The sequence below is a fragment of the Zeugodacus cucurbitae genome, chromosome 6, assembly GCF_028554725.1.
Source record: "Zeugodacus cucurbitae isolate PBARC_wt_2022May chromosome 6, idZeuCucr1.2, whole genome shotgun sequence".
In the NCBI taxonomy this organism is placed as follows: domain Eukaryota; kingdom Metazoa; phylum Arthropoda; class Insecta; order Diptera; family Tephritidae; genus Zeugodacus; species Zeugodacus cucurbitae.
Genome location: NC_071671.1, coordinates 45,972,392 through 45,990,863, shown reverse-complemented (window position 1 = coordinate 45,990,863; position 18,472 = coordinate 45,972,392). Strand labels below are relative to the sequence as shown.

The 18,472-nt window shown below is 35.3% G+C and overlaps 4 protein-coding genes across 6 annotated transcripts; 1 reads left to right on the top strand and 3 right to left on the bottom strand.

Annotated features, from left to right (window-relative positions):
* Positions 1-694: 694 nt before the first annotated feature.
* Positions 695-12,729, bottom strand: LOC105209854 (F-box/LRR-repeat protein 6). Of its 3 annotated transcripts, none has more exons than XM_011180497.3 (11): positions 12,574-12,729; positions 5,251-5,424; positions 3,998-5,078; positions 3,565-3,930; positions 3,298-3,508; positions 3,068-3,237; positions 2,868-3,008; positions 2,634-2,801; positions 2,332-2,564; positions 2,125-2,259; positions 695-2,052 (listed from the first exon to the last, which is right to left on the bottom strand). In XM_011180497.3, the coding sequence occupies exons 3-11, from the start codon at positions 5,054-5,056 to the stop codon at positions 1,734-1,736; spliced, it is 2,802 nt and encodes a 933-aa protein (XP_011178799.2). In that variant the 5' UTR covers positions 5,057-5,078; positions 5,251-5,424; positions 12,574-12,729; the 3' UTR covers positions 695-1,733. The 3 variants fall into 3 exon arrangements, with proteins under 3 accessions (XP_011178799.2, XP_011178802.2, XP_011178798.2); XM_011180500.3 differs by lacking the exon at positions 12,574-12,729 and adding an exon at positions 5,925-5,945; XM_011180496.3 differs by lacking the exon at positions 5,251-5,424 and having other exon boundaries at positions 12,574-12,712.
* A 211-nt stretch (positions 12,730-12,940) lies between these two features.
* On the top strand, positions 12,941-13,988 carry LOC105209920 (uncharacterized). Its single transcript, XM_011180586.3, has 4 exons — positions 12,941-13,121; positions 13,176-13,481; positions 13,540-13,715; positions 13,861-13,988. The coding sequence occupies exons 1-4, from the start codon at positions 13,017-13,019 to the stop codon at positions 13,979-13,981; spliced, it is 708 nt and encodes a 235-aa protein (XP_011178888.2). The 5' UTR covers positions 12,941-13,016; the 3' UTR covers positions 13,982-13,988.
* Positions 13,989-13,991: 3 nt separating this feature from the next.
* Positions 13,992-15,738, bottom strand: LOC105209855 (UPF0605 protein GA14893). Its single transcript, XM_011180502.3, has 4 exons — positions 15,593-15,738; positions 15,109-15,523; positions 14,884-15,046; positions 13,992-14,481 (listed from the first exon to the last, which is right to left on the bottom strand). Exons 1-4 carry the CDS (start codon positions 15,631-15,633, stop codon positions 14,174-14,176), a joined length of 927 nt encoding a protein of 308 aa, XP_011178804.1. The 5' UTR covers positions 15,634-15,738; the 3' UTR covers positions 13,992-14,173.
* On the bottom strand, positions 15,618-18,028 carry LOC105209857 (NADPH:adrenodoxin oxidoreductase, mitochondrial). The gene is made up of 5 exons (XM_011180504.3): positions 17,670-18,028; positions 16,938-17,310; positions 16,700-16,871; positions 16,313-16,642; positions 15,618-16,249 (listed from the first exon to the last, which is right to left on the bottom strand). Exons 1-5 carry the CDS (start codon positions 17,891-17,893, stop codon positions 15,921-15,923), a joined length of 1,428 nt encoding a protein of 475 aa, XP_011178806.2. The 5' UTR covers positions 17,894-18,028; the 3' UTR covers positions 15,618-15,920.
* Between the last annotated feature and the right edge of the window lie 444 nt (positions 18,029-18,472).

Here is an 18,472-nt window from a genome sequence, read left to right as displayed (position 1 = left end):
TTGTTGTTTGTGTAAAACAAAATCATAAAACTAGAAAAGCAGATTGTGGATTTAATTTTGAAAATTGCACTATTTGCATCACTTGTTTATGTTTTATTTATGTACAAATTCCCAATACTTTTACGGAATATTTTTTCATTTATTTTTCTCGCCGAAGACATATGTCTGCAGCTTAAATATACTTAAATTTATTAAAATGTAAATTAATATATTTCATTTTATGAAATTTTCAAACAATATTTCATTTGGTAGTTGATAGTTATAGTAAAGGTAATAAAAGCGCAACAATTACAAATGTCTGGTAAAATATATAATTTTATGCTCGTTAACTTAAGCTTCAACTACTCATGCGTTAATTTGTTGTTTTCATATGAAATTGTGCAAATAGACATGAATTGAATTTGAAAATGACAACAATTAAAGCCCGTAGTTTTAGAGAGAAATAATGCATGTGGTAGTAAATACAGATGTTGTTTTAAAAAATAAAACTCGACGCGAACTAATGCCTACAGACCTAATCATAAATTATAATTTACAAAAAAAGTTTATTATATTGTGCTCAAACGCACAAAAACTACACAGTTACAAAATTTTGAATTCAAATATCATTTCCATTTATTGTTTAATTTCAATTTAAATAAAAAATAATACTTTCATTTGCTGCCGATTTTGAATACTAAAATACCAAATAATATTGAAGAAAATCATACCAATTGACATTTGTTTTGACATTTCTTTTATTGATTTCATTTGTGGTGAATTATTAGTTGTTATTTTTTGTGTAAATTGCATAGGGGTTTCAAATGTAGAAAATATAATATAATTAAAATTATGTGTGTGTATAAAGTACAATTTAAGCATAGAATATATATATATGGATATAACTGACTGTTTCTATAACGATAATCGATACTTTCACTTCACTTAATTTACTCTTAATATTTTACATATTAAACATAGTTTAATTCTTTGCAAGGTGTACGCTTCTTGTACATAATTTTTAAAATTAACCAAACTGTTTTAATTTCACTGAAAATTCGTAGCAATGCATATGCATGTGTAAATCAAACTTAATACGTTTTTTCTTCGAAACTTTACCAAATTATAACTAAGAAATTAACACTAGCGATTTCCAGCGACTATAGTTGTAAGTGTATTGCAAATGTAAATATATATATAATCATATAAATGTGACCAAATTGAAAACAAAAATATAAATCAATGTTTAGGCGCTTACTTAAATGTAGATATATATATATATATGTATAGGTATAAATTAAATTATAAAGTAGTGCCAAATGACTTAATAGTTACACAATTCCGTGTTCAATTTGGAAGCTACCTGTGTGATGCACTAAAAAAATTTCATATACAAAAATTTGCACGCAATAATGCTAAAATACGTAAATTTAATGTCTTTCTGCCACCAGCAGCAGAACATTTTGCACACTCTTTTGTTTTTGTTCTTCTTCTACTAAGCACCGCAGCACTCAGCAATGTAGGTTAACGCTGTTTTTGCTTTTTTTAGAGTGTGCTTCATAATAATAATAAAACTGAAAAGTGTCATACAACATAATGTAATCTAATATTAATTGAAGATTTTTTGCTTCGCGTTCATAATTTTTAGTTTAAGCTACAAATTTTATAATTTTTGTTTGTATGTTACGAATTTGTTACACACTAACGCACATTTTGCTTTGCTTTCAAATTGTTTGAATCGTGATGTCCTTATTTCAATTGGATTGAAAATTACCACCACCATCACCACCGCCGCCGCTATCAGCATCGGTAGAGCTGCCGCTTTGTGCAGCGCGCTGCCGACGCTCCTCCTCCTCTTTTTCTTGCTTTATTTGAGCGGGCAATTTCACTTTCATCTGCACTTTAAGCACTTCACGCAGTTCCTGCAACTCTTGCTGACCTTGCATGAGACGCTTGACACCGCGCGGTAGACCACGACACGATGAGAGATTTATCGAACTCATGTGCGCACAGTTTGCAAGTATTTCCTTAACTGCATCATCTGAAACCGACGAACCACAGAGATTCAAGTGCCTACAAATGAAGAAAAAATATATTTTTTATTTTTACATGCGTGTAGCTGTAAAAAGCAGAGATTCTACTTACGCTAATGGCGATTCGCTGCCCTTTTCGGCTAATGCACGTAAGGCATTATCAAGTGGCTGCTGTACATTCGCCCAAGCCAAATCTAATTCTATAAGACTATGCGCCCACTTTGAGGCGATCAGCTCGAGACCGGAGCTACAAACATTATAAAAAGAAGTGAAGTTAAGTTAACATACAACTAGAGCAAAATAGTTACTAAATAATTACCCAACATCACGTGTCACTGAGCAAAATGACAAAAATAAATGCTTAATGTCCCACGCTGGTAGGCGTATAAGACTTTCATGCGTGAGTCGTGCACAACCGCGCACATCCAAGAGTTTTAGCTTTGAGCTGGTTTTCAATATGCGCTGCAATTGATCATCACCAATAACACGGCATTCATCGGTTAAAGCTGCCACGGAGAGTTCCTCAAGCTCTGGGAAACCAGGCGAATCCATCTACAAATACAACATGATTCTCAATAACAACAGAAAACAATCGAATGCAAATGTATATTTTAAGCTTGCCGTTTCTTGCAGTGTTGCATTTCCCCATGTTATATGCGAGTTGGTGACGCGTAGCACTTTTAATTTCGGACAGCCGTGCTGCAGCTTCTCAATGTGAAATATGCCGTGTGAAGTCGCTTGTGTTGTAACATTTGAGAGGTCCAAATTTACCAAATTGGGGCAATGTGTCTAACGAAATTATTCAAAAATATTATTAATTGTTGTCTCATTGAAAAAAAAATAGTAAATGCTTACAGCCAAAGTTGCGACTATTTGCGGTATGCCGGCCAGCCGATTGTGTGCCAAATATAGATGCGTTAAACGGCTATTCATTGTTTGTAATGCATTGCACAGCGATTGTGGTCCAACAGCGCTTTTGCTCGCATTCATTTCACTCTGTGTTGCAACAAGAAATTCAACGTTACAAAGGATCAGATAAGTAGAAAGAAACTTACATTAACTGAACTCAAATCAAGGCGTTGCAGTTTTTGCATATTTTCGGTCAAATAAGCCAAATGATCGGATGTGAAACCTTTCCAACCGGACAATGTAATGCTCGTTAAATTTGGACAACCGATCGCCAATTTGTTTAAAAAGCAATTTATATCGGACATCTTCCAATTGGCTAAAACGAGATGAGTGTTTAAATAATTATTTTTTTATAAAAACTTATCTGAGTACTTACCAACATTCAATTCTGTGCATTCGCTGCAACGATTGTCTACGAACCATTTTAGCTTGAGTTCGGTGCGATATTTGTCCTTTATCCATGTAGATAGATCCATACTTTTCCACAATGATGGCGTTAACGCCACATTTCGCCACAATGTACACACGCGCCCCAGACGGCAAAGTGTTGGCAAACAACCTTCGCGATCAATTAGAATTTCAAAAATCTAAAAAAAAAAATATTAAAAATTTCATTTCAAAAATTTTTCATTTTCATACATACCTTAAAAAGTATTTCCTGTGGTATGCGTGCACCCCAATCGCCTTGCTCAATAGACGCACGATGTTTTTCGCCCTGCTCTTCGATGCCACTGAAAGATACTTTCTTCTGACGTTCCGCATTACTGGCTCGATTCTTACCACGTTTTCCCGTTGTTACCTCAGGCTCACTTTCGTCGTCATCGAGACGAACCTTCGATTTCGCTTTACGTGAACGTTTGCGCGTTTGCTTAGGCGCTATAGCTGTTGTTGTAGTCTCTACCACTTTCGCAGTAACAGTTGGTGCTAAAATGCCGGTTGTACCAGACAAATTGCCGGTAGAATCTGATTTCTTTATACATAATTTGATTCCCGTTTTATTGTCGCTTATCTGTGTTTAAATAGAAAAATATAGAGGAATTTACAACTATTTACAAATAATAAATTCACTTTATTACCTCGCTTTCGTACATAGGCAATGTGGATTTTTGTTTCCTTTGTCTTGGTGCGCGTGTCGGTTTTTCTTTCAATTTTTTATTCATGGCCGACATAAGCGGTTTCCCACTTGATTTCGGTATGGTGCCGTTTGCAACAAGATTAATTGGTTGTATAACGCGTTTACCACCACCCTCAGCATCAGCGTCAATTGGGTTCGCACCTCGCTTGGTGGCTGTCTTAGTTGGTGAAGAACCAACGCAATTGACCATATTGGACACATTAGCTGACAGACCAGTTGCAGCAATTTCTGGTAATTCTGGTGGTGTAGTTGGTGTAAGTGCTGCACTACTCCCAATAGAAGCTTCGGTAATCATCGGTGAAAGCTGAGAATCTGATGCTGGCGATGAGGATGATGTAGCGGTGTTGGCATCGTCGGTTTGTGTTTCTGACTTGGGAGGTGATAGAATAGTATCTGGTATAGCCGCTCTTATACCAGCTGCTGCCACGACTACGGAAGCAGCTACACCCATTGCCGCTGCTATGGATGCACTTGACGTCGCATTTGTTGTGTCCCTAAGTGGTGGCGTTTGCGATTGTGTTGAAGGCGAAAGGCTGTTGTCGTCATCAGCCGTTGACACGTCTCCCTTCTGACTTTCATCATCATCTTCGGCGGCATCTTGCGAATCATCTAATTCGTTTAAATCATTTGAGTTTTCTTCACTTTTTGACTCTTTAAAAGTAGGTCCATTTTTATCCATACTTTCGTTGCTTTCTTCTATGTTTTCACTTTTGGTGCGTTCATTGGTTTCAGTGACTTTTAGTAATAATTCTTCTGCTTGTTTTGCGGTTACATCTGTTGCATTTTCATTCTTATTTGAATCTTCTTCAGTAGTTTTGGTAACTGAATTATGAACAGCTTTCATTGGTGTTCCTTCTTTATGGTTTGGAGTTTTGTTGATATTTTCCTCTACTTCAGTTTCTGATGTATCTGCAGAATCCTTAGACATTCTAGAAACATTAGTTGTTCCCACATCTACGCCACAATTACTCGTTTCCAGCTGCCTTTTTTCTACTTCCATTTTTTTCAGTTTATTGTAAAAGCTAAAGAATAATCGAAAAAAATTAAAAACAAAAAAAATTATAACTGAATACATTAAGTTAAGTTATCATTTTTTATTTATTTTCTAAGACACATTCAATCAATCGTCCAATTAAATGATTGTGTATATCTCTTTGTTTACATTCTAGGGTGTGCGGATTTGTCGGTTCTCACCTGCTTATGTTTTGTTTTTCGAAGCCACTTTATTATTTTGCTGTAGTACTGTTTCTTATTTATTCACTGTTTACATCATCTCATTCGTAACAATTACATATTTTCAACTCTTTCACCATAGTTTCGCAGAAAAAATGCACTCGTGCCTTAGCAAACACATTTTTGTTGGATAAGCTGCACATGAAAGACAAAGATTTCTCAACGTTTACTCTGCTATCAAGTATTTTAAATTTTTATATATTTTTATAGAATAAAACATGTGATTTTTTTATTTATTTTTTGTGTTCTTATATGTGAGTTTTATTAGAGTTTTTCGCGCCTTCGACTTGCAAGAGTGCTCATCTCTTTTCAATGATTAATTTAGTCTTATTTGCACATGAACTTTCTCTCAGTCTAACTCATTGCCGCTTATTAGACACCAATCTACGTGAGATTCGTATAAGGAAGATAACATTTACACAAATGAGATGGAAATATATAGTTTACCGCGTATGCGGTTCTCGTAGATTGGAAAATTTTTCCATTGTTTTTTTTTCGTATCACAAATTTTTCAACACCAAATTTTCACATTTTAGCTATTTTTTCACAATTTTATTACAAAATGAACTTAAGCAAAAAGTAAAAGCTTTTTTCACAATATAATTAGTCAAATTTCTTAGAAAAATGAGAGTAACCGAAATTTTCGCTGCAACGTCGTAAAATAGTAGTGTAGTGGACGAAGTACGACATACAATAAAATTTTCGTGCTTTGTTTTCTCTTTCCTTGTACACAGGGTTGTACTTATTGGCAGTGGTTGAAGAAAAGTACCAAATCATGATTGAGAATTTGAAATGATGACAACTTTAAGCTGTTCTAATTTTTGGATTTTAAATTTTTTCTATTTGTTTTCAAACTATATTTCAAAATCTGCAATTTCTTTCTTCTAAGAAAATAGAAGATATTTAGTTCGATTGAAAATATTTGAACGACATTGATAAAAAAGGTTCCGAGAGTAATTTAATAGAACTGCTGAAGTTGGTGTTATTATTTAATAATTAAATTAAGTTGTTGTTGATATTTGATATTTCAATTCAGCTGGTGTTAAATTTTAATAATAAATTCCTAAATGCTTGACAAAATTTTATCCGTACTAGCTTGCTCAATAGACTACCCAGAAGTTATATCAACATTTACTAAACTTTTAATTTATTTATTTACTTACAGAATTCAAACATTTTTATATTATATTCCGTTGACTTCTAATTTTCATTTCATTATCTAATTTCGTAGTATTATCAATGACTCCATAGCAAACCTGTTATTCCTGTTGTAAATAATATAGCACTTATTTATCACCTTTCCTTGCATTTTTTGTTTCACGCATTTTAACGATTTTCAATTCAGGCAAATACACTCATATTCGTATATCTTTTGCCGTCTTCTTTCTAAACTATTTATTTATACGCTTCTCTCTCTACGCTGCATTCGTGCAAAGAGATTTTAGCATTTTGCAATATCCAATGCCAATGCAAACGTAAACAAGTACTCGCGCAAGTGAGACAACAAGAATATGCAACCGCTTGTTACACACAATTACACACTCCCACACATACCACCATTTGAATATAGTCAAGTACTTTTTTTTTTTATTTATTTATTTATTTATAAAAGCTTATACAAAGTTAATACTATATGTATAACCTAAGGCATGCAGCGCTAGCTACAAAGGCTATCAGCTGTCCGTTGAAGAATGTGTTGGTTTTATATTCTCCTCAATAGATCACAATCTTTGAGAAAACGATAGATAATTTTTATATTTTCTTCCGTAGCGTTGGAAAGGAGGGTAATCGGATCTGTGTTGAAGTGGCAATCTCTCTTTTCTTTCAAAGTTGGGCAAAATTCTAATATATGAAGCACGGTTGTTGTTGAGTTACAGAACGGGCAGCAGATGGTACTGTTTCTTCCGAGGAGGTGCGCATGCGTCAGTATAGTATGTCCAATCCGTAGGCGAATGTAAGGTGTTATAAAATTGGTTGCTACTGTTGATGGGTATAGCGGTTTGATTCTGGCTGTGTTAACTATTGAGTAATGGTGGTTATATGAGACCCAATCGATTGCCAATTTAGAGAGCCTATTTTGGTGTATGAGTCGGTATAAATCAGATTTCATGAAGAAACTGAATGTAATTGTGGGCGTGTTGGATGCATTCTTTGCTAGTAAATCAGCGTAATTATTTCCGGATAATCCAGTGTGGCTTGGGACCCACATTATCTTAATTTTATTTTCATATTTTATAAGATATTCTCTAATTGCAGTGATGATGTTAGTGTGGTTGTTGCAATTTTTAATGGCTTGGAAACATGATAAGCTGTCGGTGCATATGACATATTTTCCAGGGCTTTTTGTGGCATGTAGAACAGCATGTAAAATCCCAGTGGCTTCAGCAATGAATATCGAACAAAAGGGGAAAAGCAGTCCATATGAGATTGGCTTTCCTTTCTCGCTAACGACCGCAAAAGAGGTTTGGATTTTATTTTTTGAACCATCCGTGAATACAAATCTCCAATTGCCATGTTTCAGAGTATTCATAATTTCACAAAATTCTGATACATATATCGCATTAGGTGTGGTGGATTTAGGCAAACGAGCTAGTTTATCGATAAACGTGTTTTTTGGAATCAACCATTGTGGATGACGACGTTTAGGAAGTTTAGCAGGTTTTAATGGTAAGCTGTTTATTTTGGCAAAAGAGGAGCATTTATATATGGCTGACTCAATTTTTGGAGGACGGATCCGAGTTGATGATGAAGAAAAGGCATCTTGAAGCACATGGTTAGAACCAAGGATGATCTTCGGGTATAATTTGTATGTGGTGTCTACCATATTATCTATCAGAGAGGGAAGACCGGATTCTGCTAACATATTTTTGATTGGTGACGTGGGGAATGCTCGAAGCGATCTTCTAACAGCGGAGTGATACGGTGCGGCCAACAATTTTAGGTGACTTTTTGAATGATGCCCATATATTTCAAGAGCGTAATTGATGACGGAGAGTATGAGTGCCTTGACAACATTAATTAGCAAAGACGGGCCAATGAGCGAACGCTTGCATGCTAGGTACTTAACAATATTTGAGTTTTTAGTAATTCTATTTCTAATATATTCACAATGTTGTTTGAATGTATATTTACTATCTAGAATTAATCCAAGAAAGTTAAGTGTATGAGAACATGAAATATTTACATTGTTGAAAGAAATCGGTGGAAAATTACAATTATGTTTTTTACAAATGTGGAGTAGACTGGATTTTGAGTACGATATTGAAGCGCCTGAGGAAAGGGACCATAGGGATAGTTGAGAAAGGATTTCTTTAAAGGTAGAGGATATAGCACTAAGGTCAGAAGATTTTGAAAATAGAAGGAGATCATCAGCATATAATTGATGCTGAATATTAGGGAAGGAAGAAAGGATAGAGCTGATTTCATCAAATGCTATGGTGAACAAAATAACTGATAGCGGTGATCCCTGAGGAGTGCCGTTATCCAAAGGAAGAGTCGGTGAAGATATGCCAGAAATCAGAACTTTGATTTTGCGTTTAGAAAGAAAGGATTTAACAAAACTAAATATACGGGGGCCAACCTTCCATTTGATTAATTGTCTTAAAACTACATGTATGCCCACGCGATCAAACGCTTTTTCGAAATCAAGGGAAAGAAGTGAAACATGATTTTTATTAGACAAAGCGTCACATATAAAGTGGTCAAGGTGTAAAAGAGCGTCGATAGAGCTGTGTCCTTTTTTGAATGCAACCTGATTAGGATGAATGAGTTTATTGAAATGGAGAAACCAAGAGAGTCTAGTAGCAACAATTTTTTCTAAAAGTTTGCCTAGACAGGGTAGAAGGGAAATAGGACGATAGCTGGTAACTTCGCACGGAGGTTTGCCAGGTTTTAGAATAGGAATGATTGCGCTGGTTTTCCAGATTTGGGGTATGGTGGCAGTTCGATAAATATTATTGTAATGGTTGATAAGTCGTTTGAGGAGGTGAGGAGGAAGATGTTTGATGATAGGATAGGAAATTTTATCTAACCCAGGCGTTTTACCTTTAACCGTAGAAAGAGCTATATTGAGTTCTATTAAAGATATGTCTGAGTCGAGGTATACGGCTGAAGGGGATAAAGCGGATGAAACGTAATTATAGGCAAGTAAAGAGTTCTTATTAGACGAGTATTCAGAGGAGAAATTATAATCAGAGGAGTTAGACGAGAAAAATTTGGCGAATTCTAAAGCTATATCCTGTGGATGTAGTAGATTGCCTTGAGAGGAGTTGAGTGAGAGAATAGGAGAGAAAGAAATATTGCCAGATAGTCTTCTTATATTTGACCAAATCATTTTAGGGTTAGAAGAGGAATTAATGCTGCTGGTAAATGTATTGAAAGATTTAACTTTAGCTTGCTTCGCTTTTCTTCTGAAGATGGCATTAGCTTTTCTATAAGCAACAAGGTTTGATGATGAACGATTTTGTTTGAAATGATGCCATGTTTGTTGCTTATGCAGTCTGAGAGAAGATAGCTCACTATCCCACCAAGGAGGGTTATGCTTACGAGGATTAGGAGAGGTTTGAGATATAGATTGGTTGGCAGCAGATCTTATAATTTTCTGAATCCTGGAGGTTTCCTGATTAATAGTATCTGCAGGAGGGAGGGTGTCTGAGTAACGTAAACAAAAATCTTGAAATCTGGGCCAATCAGCTGAATCGGAGTTAAAAAATATTCTGGGTTTGAAGAAATTGGAATTATGGGAGGAGATTTTGGCTATGATAGGGAAATGATCGCTACCATGCAAGTTGTCTATACAATGCCAAACAACTTTGGGAGAGAGTGAAGTGGAACAAATTGTAAGATCTATATGGGTGAAGGTGGAATGAGTGGAGAAATGGGTAGGGGAGCCATCATTAAGGACAACACAGTCCGAACAGAGGACAGCGTCCTCAATAATGCGGCCCTTGGAGTTAGTTGAAGAAGAACCCCAAAGAGGGCACCAGGCATTGAAGTCACCAGCCAGTAAAAAAGGAGTCGAGCAAGAAGGGAGAAGGTTAAAGAAGTCTGCTGAAGTAAAAGTTTGGTGAGGAGGGGAATATGCACAGATGATTATGACTTTTTGGGGGGAGGAAATTTCGATGGCAACGGAAGAGATATTCGAAGGAGATATTGGGAGAATATTATACGGTATACTTCTCTTAATCAGGATTGCAATACCTTGTTTGCTTGATGTGATGGAAGGAAGGTTATAAAAATGACCAGCATAGACTTTTGGGGTATGAGCTGATATATTGTTTGCAATATGCGTTTCGTTTAATAATATTACAGAGGGGTTATATTTTTTAATTAAAATTTCAAGTTCAAAGTAGTTATTAATGTATCCGTTTATATTCCATTGAAGGAAGGTTAACATAGGAAATTAAAGTATATATGTATGAAAAAAAAAAGTTCTAATTGGAATTTGATATCAAGAGTTATGTATCTATGGGTACTTGGGTATGTGATTGTGGATGGGAGGAGGGTACAGGTGAAGTTGAGGAACGGGTTATAGTGGTAGGAGAAGTAGTTGTGGAAAGGGGTGAGAAGGGAGGAGAAGGAGAATTGTATAGGGAAGAAACGGAGGGAGAAGGGGTTACGGGGCAATCACTATGGATTGAATGTATATTGGTAGCAATATTTTTTGAAGTTGAGGCTTTAATTTTGTCGTTGGAATTATTAGTGTTTGAAGTTTTTTCGATGTTAATGTTATTGTTGTTGGAGGCTGTTACATTAGCGTAAGAGAATGATGAGGGAGTAGAAGGCTTTTGAGATTTGTATAAATTGATGGCTTCACGCATCGAGCACTTGTGGATAGTTTTAATTTTAAGTATCTCTTTAGACTGGACATATTTTGGACAGGCGTTAGAGGAAGAAGGGTGATCACCATCGCAATTAGCACATTTGACTCTAGAGCATTCAGTGGGAGGAGTATGATTTGGGGGAAGGTTGCAGATAGCACAAGCTGGGGGCTTATTACATCGCTTAGCAGTATGACCCAGCAACTGACAAATCTTGCAGCGCATGGGATTAGGATAGTACGGACGGACATCGAGGGTACACCAGGCAACTTCAATACGACTAGGTAAAGTATATTTATCAAAAGTTAATAATAAAGCACCAGTAGGTACACGATCACCATTGTTTCTCTTGGTAAATTTATAAACTTCAGATACACCTTGATCTTTTAGACCATCAATTATTTCGTCATCAGCAAGCTGACAGATAAATGGAGCGTAGATTGTACCCTTTACTGAGTTCAGAGAGTTGTGAAGAGATACCTCAACAGCACCAGCTCCGGGAAGATGTTTGGTTTGTAAAAATTTGTCAGCGATTTTTTGGTTCTTGACCAAAAGTAGTAGGCTGCCGTCACGAAGCGGTGTGATTTTGTTAATTTCCTTACTTATTGCCTGAATGCCTTTATGTACTGCAAAGCAAGAAGTGGATGCAATAGGTTTTTTGGCGTCCTGTGATTTGATTATGAGGTACTTGGGATCGTCCTTCTTAGAAATAGGTAATTCCGGAAAGAATTCCAGCGTTGAATTTTCTGGCTTTTTCCTTTTGTTTTTAGGACCCGGGGATAATAGTGCAAACCTATTATTCCCCAGACTGTTGGCCCCCGGGGGCATAGCGAAAGAATATACGTTCTTGCCCGATTAAATTGTGAATTTAGCTTTATAATGGAAAACTTTTTATAAAGACACGTGGAAAGTGTAACGAATAGAAGCTCAAAATGTCAAATCTAGGTTAAATTGCGCGTACACCAAGTAACGAGAAGTTAAGCAGCGAGTAGGTATAAACGATTTTACCCGTATAAACGTGTTGACACTATGAGCGACGGCGTTTGACGAGTCAAGTACTTAAAAGCGATTATAACTTAATATTCACTTTTTATTGCAAATATAGCATACGTAGAATTAATTTGCCCGTCATATACTGTACTTTTGTAAATATATTTTATATTTGCTATGCAGTTAATGCGATATGAATTACAGCCGATAATTTACCGCCGTTATGATGCTGGTTCACTTTCTTTCTATATGTACATATATGCAACACTAGCACCTTCACTTTGATTTGTATTACGCTTTTCCTTCATTCACTCCACCTACTTTGACCAATTGCAGCAGGTACAGATAAAAACGCACTTTACTTAATTTCTCTGCGTTTTTGTACTTATGATATGAAATTTCCATTCTATTATCCAACTGGAACACTATTAAATGGCAAATAATTCCACATTTAACTAATACTTTAACCGCTCACCATTTCATCACCTGATTTATCTTTATTTCGAAATAGATGTGCACAGATTTTTCCAATTATTATTCTAACTGCATTGCTGCCGTATTGTTCAACACAAACTAGTGTTGAAATTTCTATATTGGTCCACTCACATTCCAATTTTGCGTTTGCTTTCGTTTTCTTTCGTCATTTACTACTTTTCCTTTTTATATATCTACAGGCACCGAATTCTTAGTGGGGAATCTAAATCTTTAGTGAGTACAGTACGAATTAGTGTCGGTTAATTTTTAATTCTTCGCTGCAATGGCAACACTTACTATTTTAGTCAACCGTCTCATATATACAATTAATATATATATATACATCCTATAATATATAATTTACTGGACTTCATTTTGTTTCCGCTTCCGTTAGAAGAACAGTTGTTTCACAAAACTTATTAAATTAAAGATTGCGATTTAATAATGGATTTTCCGAAATTTCCTTGCATTGAATTTGAAAAAAATATTACTGAAATTGTAGAAAACCCACTGCTTGAGAATTTTCTACAGAATTTTATATCTCAATTGGTAAATGAGAAAATATATTATACAATTTAATAACTACAAATGTAATAATCATAGGTCGCTGAAATTACACAGTTGGAAGCATCTTGCAATAAATTGAAAAATTCCATAAAAGATACGCTGGCTGTAAAAGAGAAATATTTAAAAGATATATTTGCAATTACATATGACAATAAAGGTGATGACATTTTGCCACTGCAATTGTCGAATCGAATGCAAAAAGAACTTGGCATGTTTCGATTAGGTGAGCAAAGAGTTATTGGATTGTTGGAACGTTTTCATGGAGATTATAAAGATTGGCGCCTCTCATTAGAACAGCAAATGCAAAAATCACTTGGCACAGAAGATGAATTATGTTTTTTGGTAATACGCTGTATAACTAGATAAAGTCACTGAGACAGTAGTATTATTTTATATTTAGCCACAACAGCAATTGAACAATAAACTGGACACACTTGGAGGAATTGCTAAAAATGCCGAAAATGAGCTGAATGCTCTTGAAAATACAGCAGAGCATAAAAACAAATTATTAGATGGAAAACTAAGAGAAATGCAAGAGGAAGTGCACAAGCTGCAATCGTTAAAGACGGAAATTAGGTAAGTGATAGTTTAGTATGATATTGTAAACGCTGCTTTGGTGCTTATAATAGCAGTAAAGGTATGGTGCTTTCTTTCATTAATTGCAAACAAAATGTACAATTTGCGCTCACCATTTATACAAAAGTGTTTTACCTTTCAACAGCGCTGCACAGCAACAACTCATTGACGAAATAAACGAAAAGCAATTTAAATGTCAACAAGATACTAATAAGTTGTTGAGGGAAATTGCTAGCTTGCAAGAAAAGCTCGATCTCTACGAATAAAACCCGTTACTTGTTTATATACTTAAAAACTGTTAATTTTTTCTTATTTTAATGTACATACATTTTTGCTAACTACTTAATTTACAACAAAAATAATATTTATGTTATCACAAGCCACAAAATGGACTAATTACAGAAATTACAAATTTTTAATATTGTTTTCATACGCACAAATAATATTTATATATGTGCTTAGTCCTTATGCAGTGCCAGCCAATGCTTTGCATCTACCGTAGCATCACCAAATGTACGCCCGAATGTAAAAGTCTCACCAGGCACGTGACCTGCGTATTTGGGCACCATGCCAATCGTACGATGGTAGATGACAAAATGCCCGGTATTCGGACATGAACTTCCAATACCGGCATTTTCTTGTGGACACCACTCAGCGCTTCTTCTGTGGTGGTAATTATTGGTGAATTCGCATAGTGCACTGTTAGTAAGTTGTTTGCTAGTTTCGCCAAAACGTGTCAACGCCATCGGTATGTGACCACCGTAACCTAACAATTAGAAAAGCAAAAAGAAAATATTATGAAAATGTTTAGAATATAATACAAATAATCATAATCAGCAGTTACGCGTGGAATACGACATTTCAAAACATTCGGTTATTTAAAATTAATACAAAACTTAAAATTTACACGTTAAAAATTTATTGACTTGAATTTATGTAAGCGAATTTGGATTGTATGCGTTGGTTCGATAATTGCCCAAATTAGTAATTGCAATTTGTTAGCTAATGAAATCCGACATTTGTAGTATATCAGTTAAAATTTTGCTTTGAAGTATGTCAGTTGTTTAAAGGGTTGCGCATGGCAACCAATTTTATAAATAATGAAAAGTTGGATTCGAGCAAATAAATAATATACGTGTATGTGTACATATAGTCAAAAACAATTTACCATTAACAATATATTTCTCCTCATCATCATTTTCCATGAAATGCGGCACAGTAGACTTGGAGTAAGGCTCTTTCTTCTCCGCAAAACTACAATCCAATTTTTTAAAGGCTTTGGAACGTGCATTCACCGGCATTAATGGCGACCGATAATGTGTATAAGGTAGCTAAAACATAATCGCTCACATAATTTCATTAGAATTTCCAATAGTATGGGTAAATCGCTCACCATGCGCTCGTTCATTTTACTTTCAAACACTCCAAATCCACTACCCAATAGATCGCGGTGTGTTAAATTTCTACGTTCGCAACGCAACTGATCCATTAGCAATTCATGTTCCGCCATACCAGCTGTCGCGGCTGCAATATAACGTTTGCCAACTTTCGATGCCAGATTTGGTACGAAACCATCATAACCGGGTATGATGGGATGCCGATAAACGGGATCCACATACTTTTCACGTCTATTCAGGAGCTCGATTTCAATTGTGGTGGGGTAAACCAGTGAAATAGGCGCGCGATTTGAGGGTGTCACAATTAGTTCGGGCGCATGTATGACACATGGATCGATAAGTAATTTATGTGTTAATTTGCCATATGTTTTACCAGCACGAAAGCGAAATTGTGGACAATGACCAGTATAGCTGTTAGCAAATTAAAATAAAATATAAAATTTTAATTGTGAATTTATGCTAACGTTCAGCACATCTCACCCTGGAATATAATGCGGCTCTGGCGTAATAACCAAATCCATGTTACTTTATTTAAAATAACAATTTTTCTTAAAAACACTGCGAATTTTATTTTGCCAAATCTTTATCTTTGCAATTTTTTACAAATTTTCTACACCACTTCAAATTTTGTAGTTTATTTTACACACATTTGTTCTTTTTTTCAGAAAAATTTTTACAAAACTAATTTTTGACTTTTTCAAATTCAACATTATTTTCATAACAATTATGAGAAGATAAATGTCGTGAAATAGAAAAATATAAATTTGTTCTAAACTTTCTACTTATATGCTACGCTACTTGCTATAATTTAAAGCCCTGCCACCTTAAGCATTTCTTCGACATCCACAAACTTTTCGCGTGGTTTACCCAATGCTTGACCAGCTTTAGTTTCAGCTTCATCGATGCGTTGCCAATGTGCCCATGTTACAACACGTTGTAATTGTTTTGCATCCAAACCTGCTTTGGATATGCTAGTATCCAACTTCTTCGATGAAATGTCATCACATATTGTTTTCGCAACGCTGAAGGCACCATTCATGGTCGTTAGAATTACTCCAGTGGGGCCGGTACCCAACCAACCCGCTACATATATACCTTCATCTACCGTTTTACTAACAGCATCACGCAAAACGCGACCTATGCCAAAATTATATATCAGTAAATTATACAAAATAGATGACGACTTTTATACACATTTACCATTCTCATTGTACACGCGTCCACTCTTCTCATCGAAACATATGCCACCATCGACACACGTAGATTTGTAACCTATGCTACGTAGCACTAAATCAGTTGCCAGTTGCTCGGTTTTATCTGTTGGTACAGCCATATCATTTTGTAGTTCTGTTACGGTCAATTCCACTTCATTTTCACCAATTGCTTTGGGCGCACGCAAGAATATTGGCAAAAATAGCTTTTTACCACTACTGCTACTACTTTCACGAGGCTGCTCCGACAGACTTTTCAACATTAATTCAGTAAGACGCTTTCTAGGTCGTGGTAGGTTTGGTATTTGTGCAGATACATCTAAAAATAACATATTCTACATAAAGCTATTGTGATATACAATTAAAAATAAATTGCCTGTAAAGTCATCCGGTTTCCATAACGTTTGTACATTCGGCAATTTGAGCATTTCGCGCAATTCCTTTATTGTAAAAGCTGCCTGCAATGGACCACGTCGTCCTACCAAATACACCTGCTCGACTTTACTACGCGCAAGCGTTTCCAGCGCATACTCAGTGGTATCGGTTTTCTAAACATATTGAAGGTGTTTAATAAGGAACGACCAAATACATATGTATATATGAAAGTAACTAACCCGCAATGCATCCAATGAGCTGAGCAGCATACGCGCTGCATCTACCGCCACATTGCCTTGCCCCAAAATAGCAACAGTATTTCCGCTCAAATTAGGATTCAAATGCTGTGCGCCTGGTAGACCATTATACCACGCTACAAATTTTCGTGCAGACAGCACATTCGGTTTATCCTCATTTGGTATATTCAAATGCCGATCTTGATCCGCTCCATATGTGAGTAGCACGGCGTGGTAACGCTTACGCAAGTCATCTAAATTAATATCCTTGCCTAGTGCTAAGTTGCCGTAAAAATTGAAGCCTTTATTTTCCGCAGTTTTGTTGAAAGTATTAATTACGTTTTTCACCTCGGGATGATCGGGCGCTACGCCGTAACTGTAATGGAAATATTTTAAAGAGTAAAATCGAATGTACTGTTGGGTTTAAATGCCTTTTGAAAAAAGTAAAAATTTAATATTTGTTTTCAAACAAAAGCCGAGGTAATGCAATAGCTACGAACTCTGGATTCAATATTCAAATTAACAAGCAATATTCAATATGTAATATAAAAGCAACTTGTTTGATTTTCAAATAAAATATCTGGTTTTTGAATATATTTTATTTCATTAATTTTGTAATAACACAACAAGCTAAAAGTTGATAAACAGCAATTTTTTCAAATGCAAGCATTTCTAGAAGAATATTTTGATGCTGTTGTGACTGGCGCAAAGCTTAATTTCACCTGTTACACTTACCGAACCAAGCCGTACGGAACAGGTAATTTTTCAATTATATCCACGGCACAGTCACTTATATGTTTCAATAAATATTGTGCGGCATAAAAACCTGCCGGCCCGGCACCGACTATACAAATTCGTTTTGTTGCGGCATTCCCACTGTCTGTGGTGCTAAATCCTTTCTTGATAGTGTTAATGCATAATTGCTTTGAAATTAATGACAAACTTTTCGAAGACAACATATTTCGCACTAGAATTTCACAAAATGAAAGTTAACAATTGGAACTGCTTTTTATCAATGAAGTTAATAAACAAAACAAAAAGAAGTGCTATATAATGGAATGCTTTGAGTATCACTTAACTGTAACAGCTGATTGTTGAAAGCTTTTGGTTTTGTCAGGGTTTCGTTGTAGATTAATTTAGGTATTACTTTTTCAACAATTTTCTTATATTTATTACTTTTTAAAATGCTATAAAAAAATACTTCTTGAATTAGAATTATGAAAAAGTGTTTAATTTTATTATTGCATTAGTTTTTGTACTGACTTTCGGCTATAGCGAATTTCTGTCCCATCTACAATACTAAGACTTTAGATCCGGTGTTCGATCCGACTCGTTAATGTCAATTCTTTGATGTCACAATGTTGCATGAATATAAAAATCGGTGCTAATTAATCAAATAATTCGTAGTTCTGTGATATAAAAAAGGTTATAGGTTCCATTTGATTTTGTACTAAATTTTCTAAATTGAACCGAACTTAACCCTTATTTACTTGTTTTTAATAATCTTTACATATCTATAAAAAAGTTTATTCTATTTA

Bases quoted from the DNA above. Each gene is read 5' to 3' on its own strand.
- LOC105209854 (XM_011180496.3), bottom strand. The intron at 3,238-3,297 runs GTAAGTACTCAG...ATCTCGTTTTAG, and splicing joins ATGCACAGAATTGAATGTTG to CCAATTGGAAGATGTCCGAT. The intron at 2,053-2,124 runs GTAAGTAGAATC...CTTCATTTGTAG, and splicing joins GGCAGCGAATCGCCATTAGC to GCACTTGAATCTCTGTGGTT.
- LOC105209920 (XM_011180586.3), top strand. From the start codon at position 13,017: ATGGATTTTCCGAAATTTCCTTGCATTGAATTTGAAAAAAATATTACT. The intron at 13,122-13,175 runs GTAAATGAGAAA...TAATAATCATAG, and splicing joins AGAATTTTATATCTCAATTG to GTCGCTGAAATTACACAGTT. The intron at 13,716-13,860 runs GTAAGTGATAGT...ACCTTTCAACAG, and splicing joins TCGTTAAAGACGGAAATTAG to CGCTGCACAGCAACAACTCA.
- LOC105209855 (XM_011180502.3), bottom strand. From the start codon at position 15,633: ATGGATTTGGTTATTACGCCAGAGCCGCATTATATTCCAGG. The intron at 15,047-15,108 runs GTGAGCGATTTA...ATTATGTTTTAG, and splicing joins GTAAAATGAACGAGCGCATG to CTACCTTATACACATTATCG. The intron at 14,482-14,883 runs GTAAATTGTTTT...TCTAATTGTTAG, and splicing joins GGAGAAATATATTGTTAATG to GTTACGGTGGTCACATACCG.
- LOC105209857 (XM_011180504.3), bottom strand. From the start codon at position 17,893: ATGTTGTCTTCGAAAAGTTTGTCATTAATTTCAAAGCAATTATGCATT. The intron at 16,872-16,937 runs GTTAGTTACTTT...CAATATGTTTAG, and splicing joins GCTCATTGGATGCATTGCGG to AAAACCGATACCACTGAGTA. The intron at 16,643-16,699 runs GCAATTTATTTT...TGTTATTTTTAG, and splicing joins GAAACCGGATGACTTTACAG to ATGTATCTGCACAAATACCA.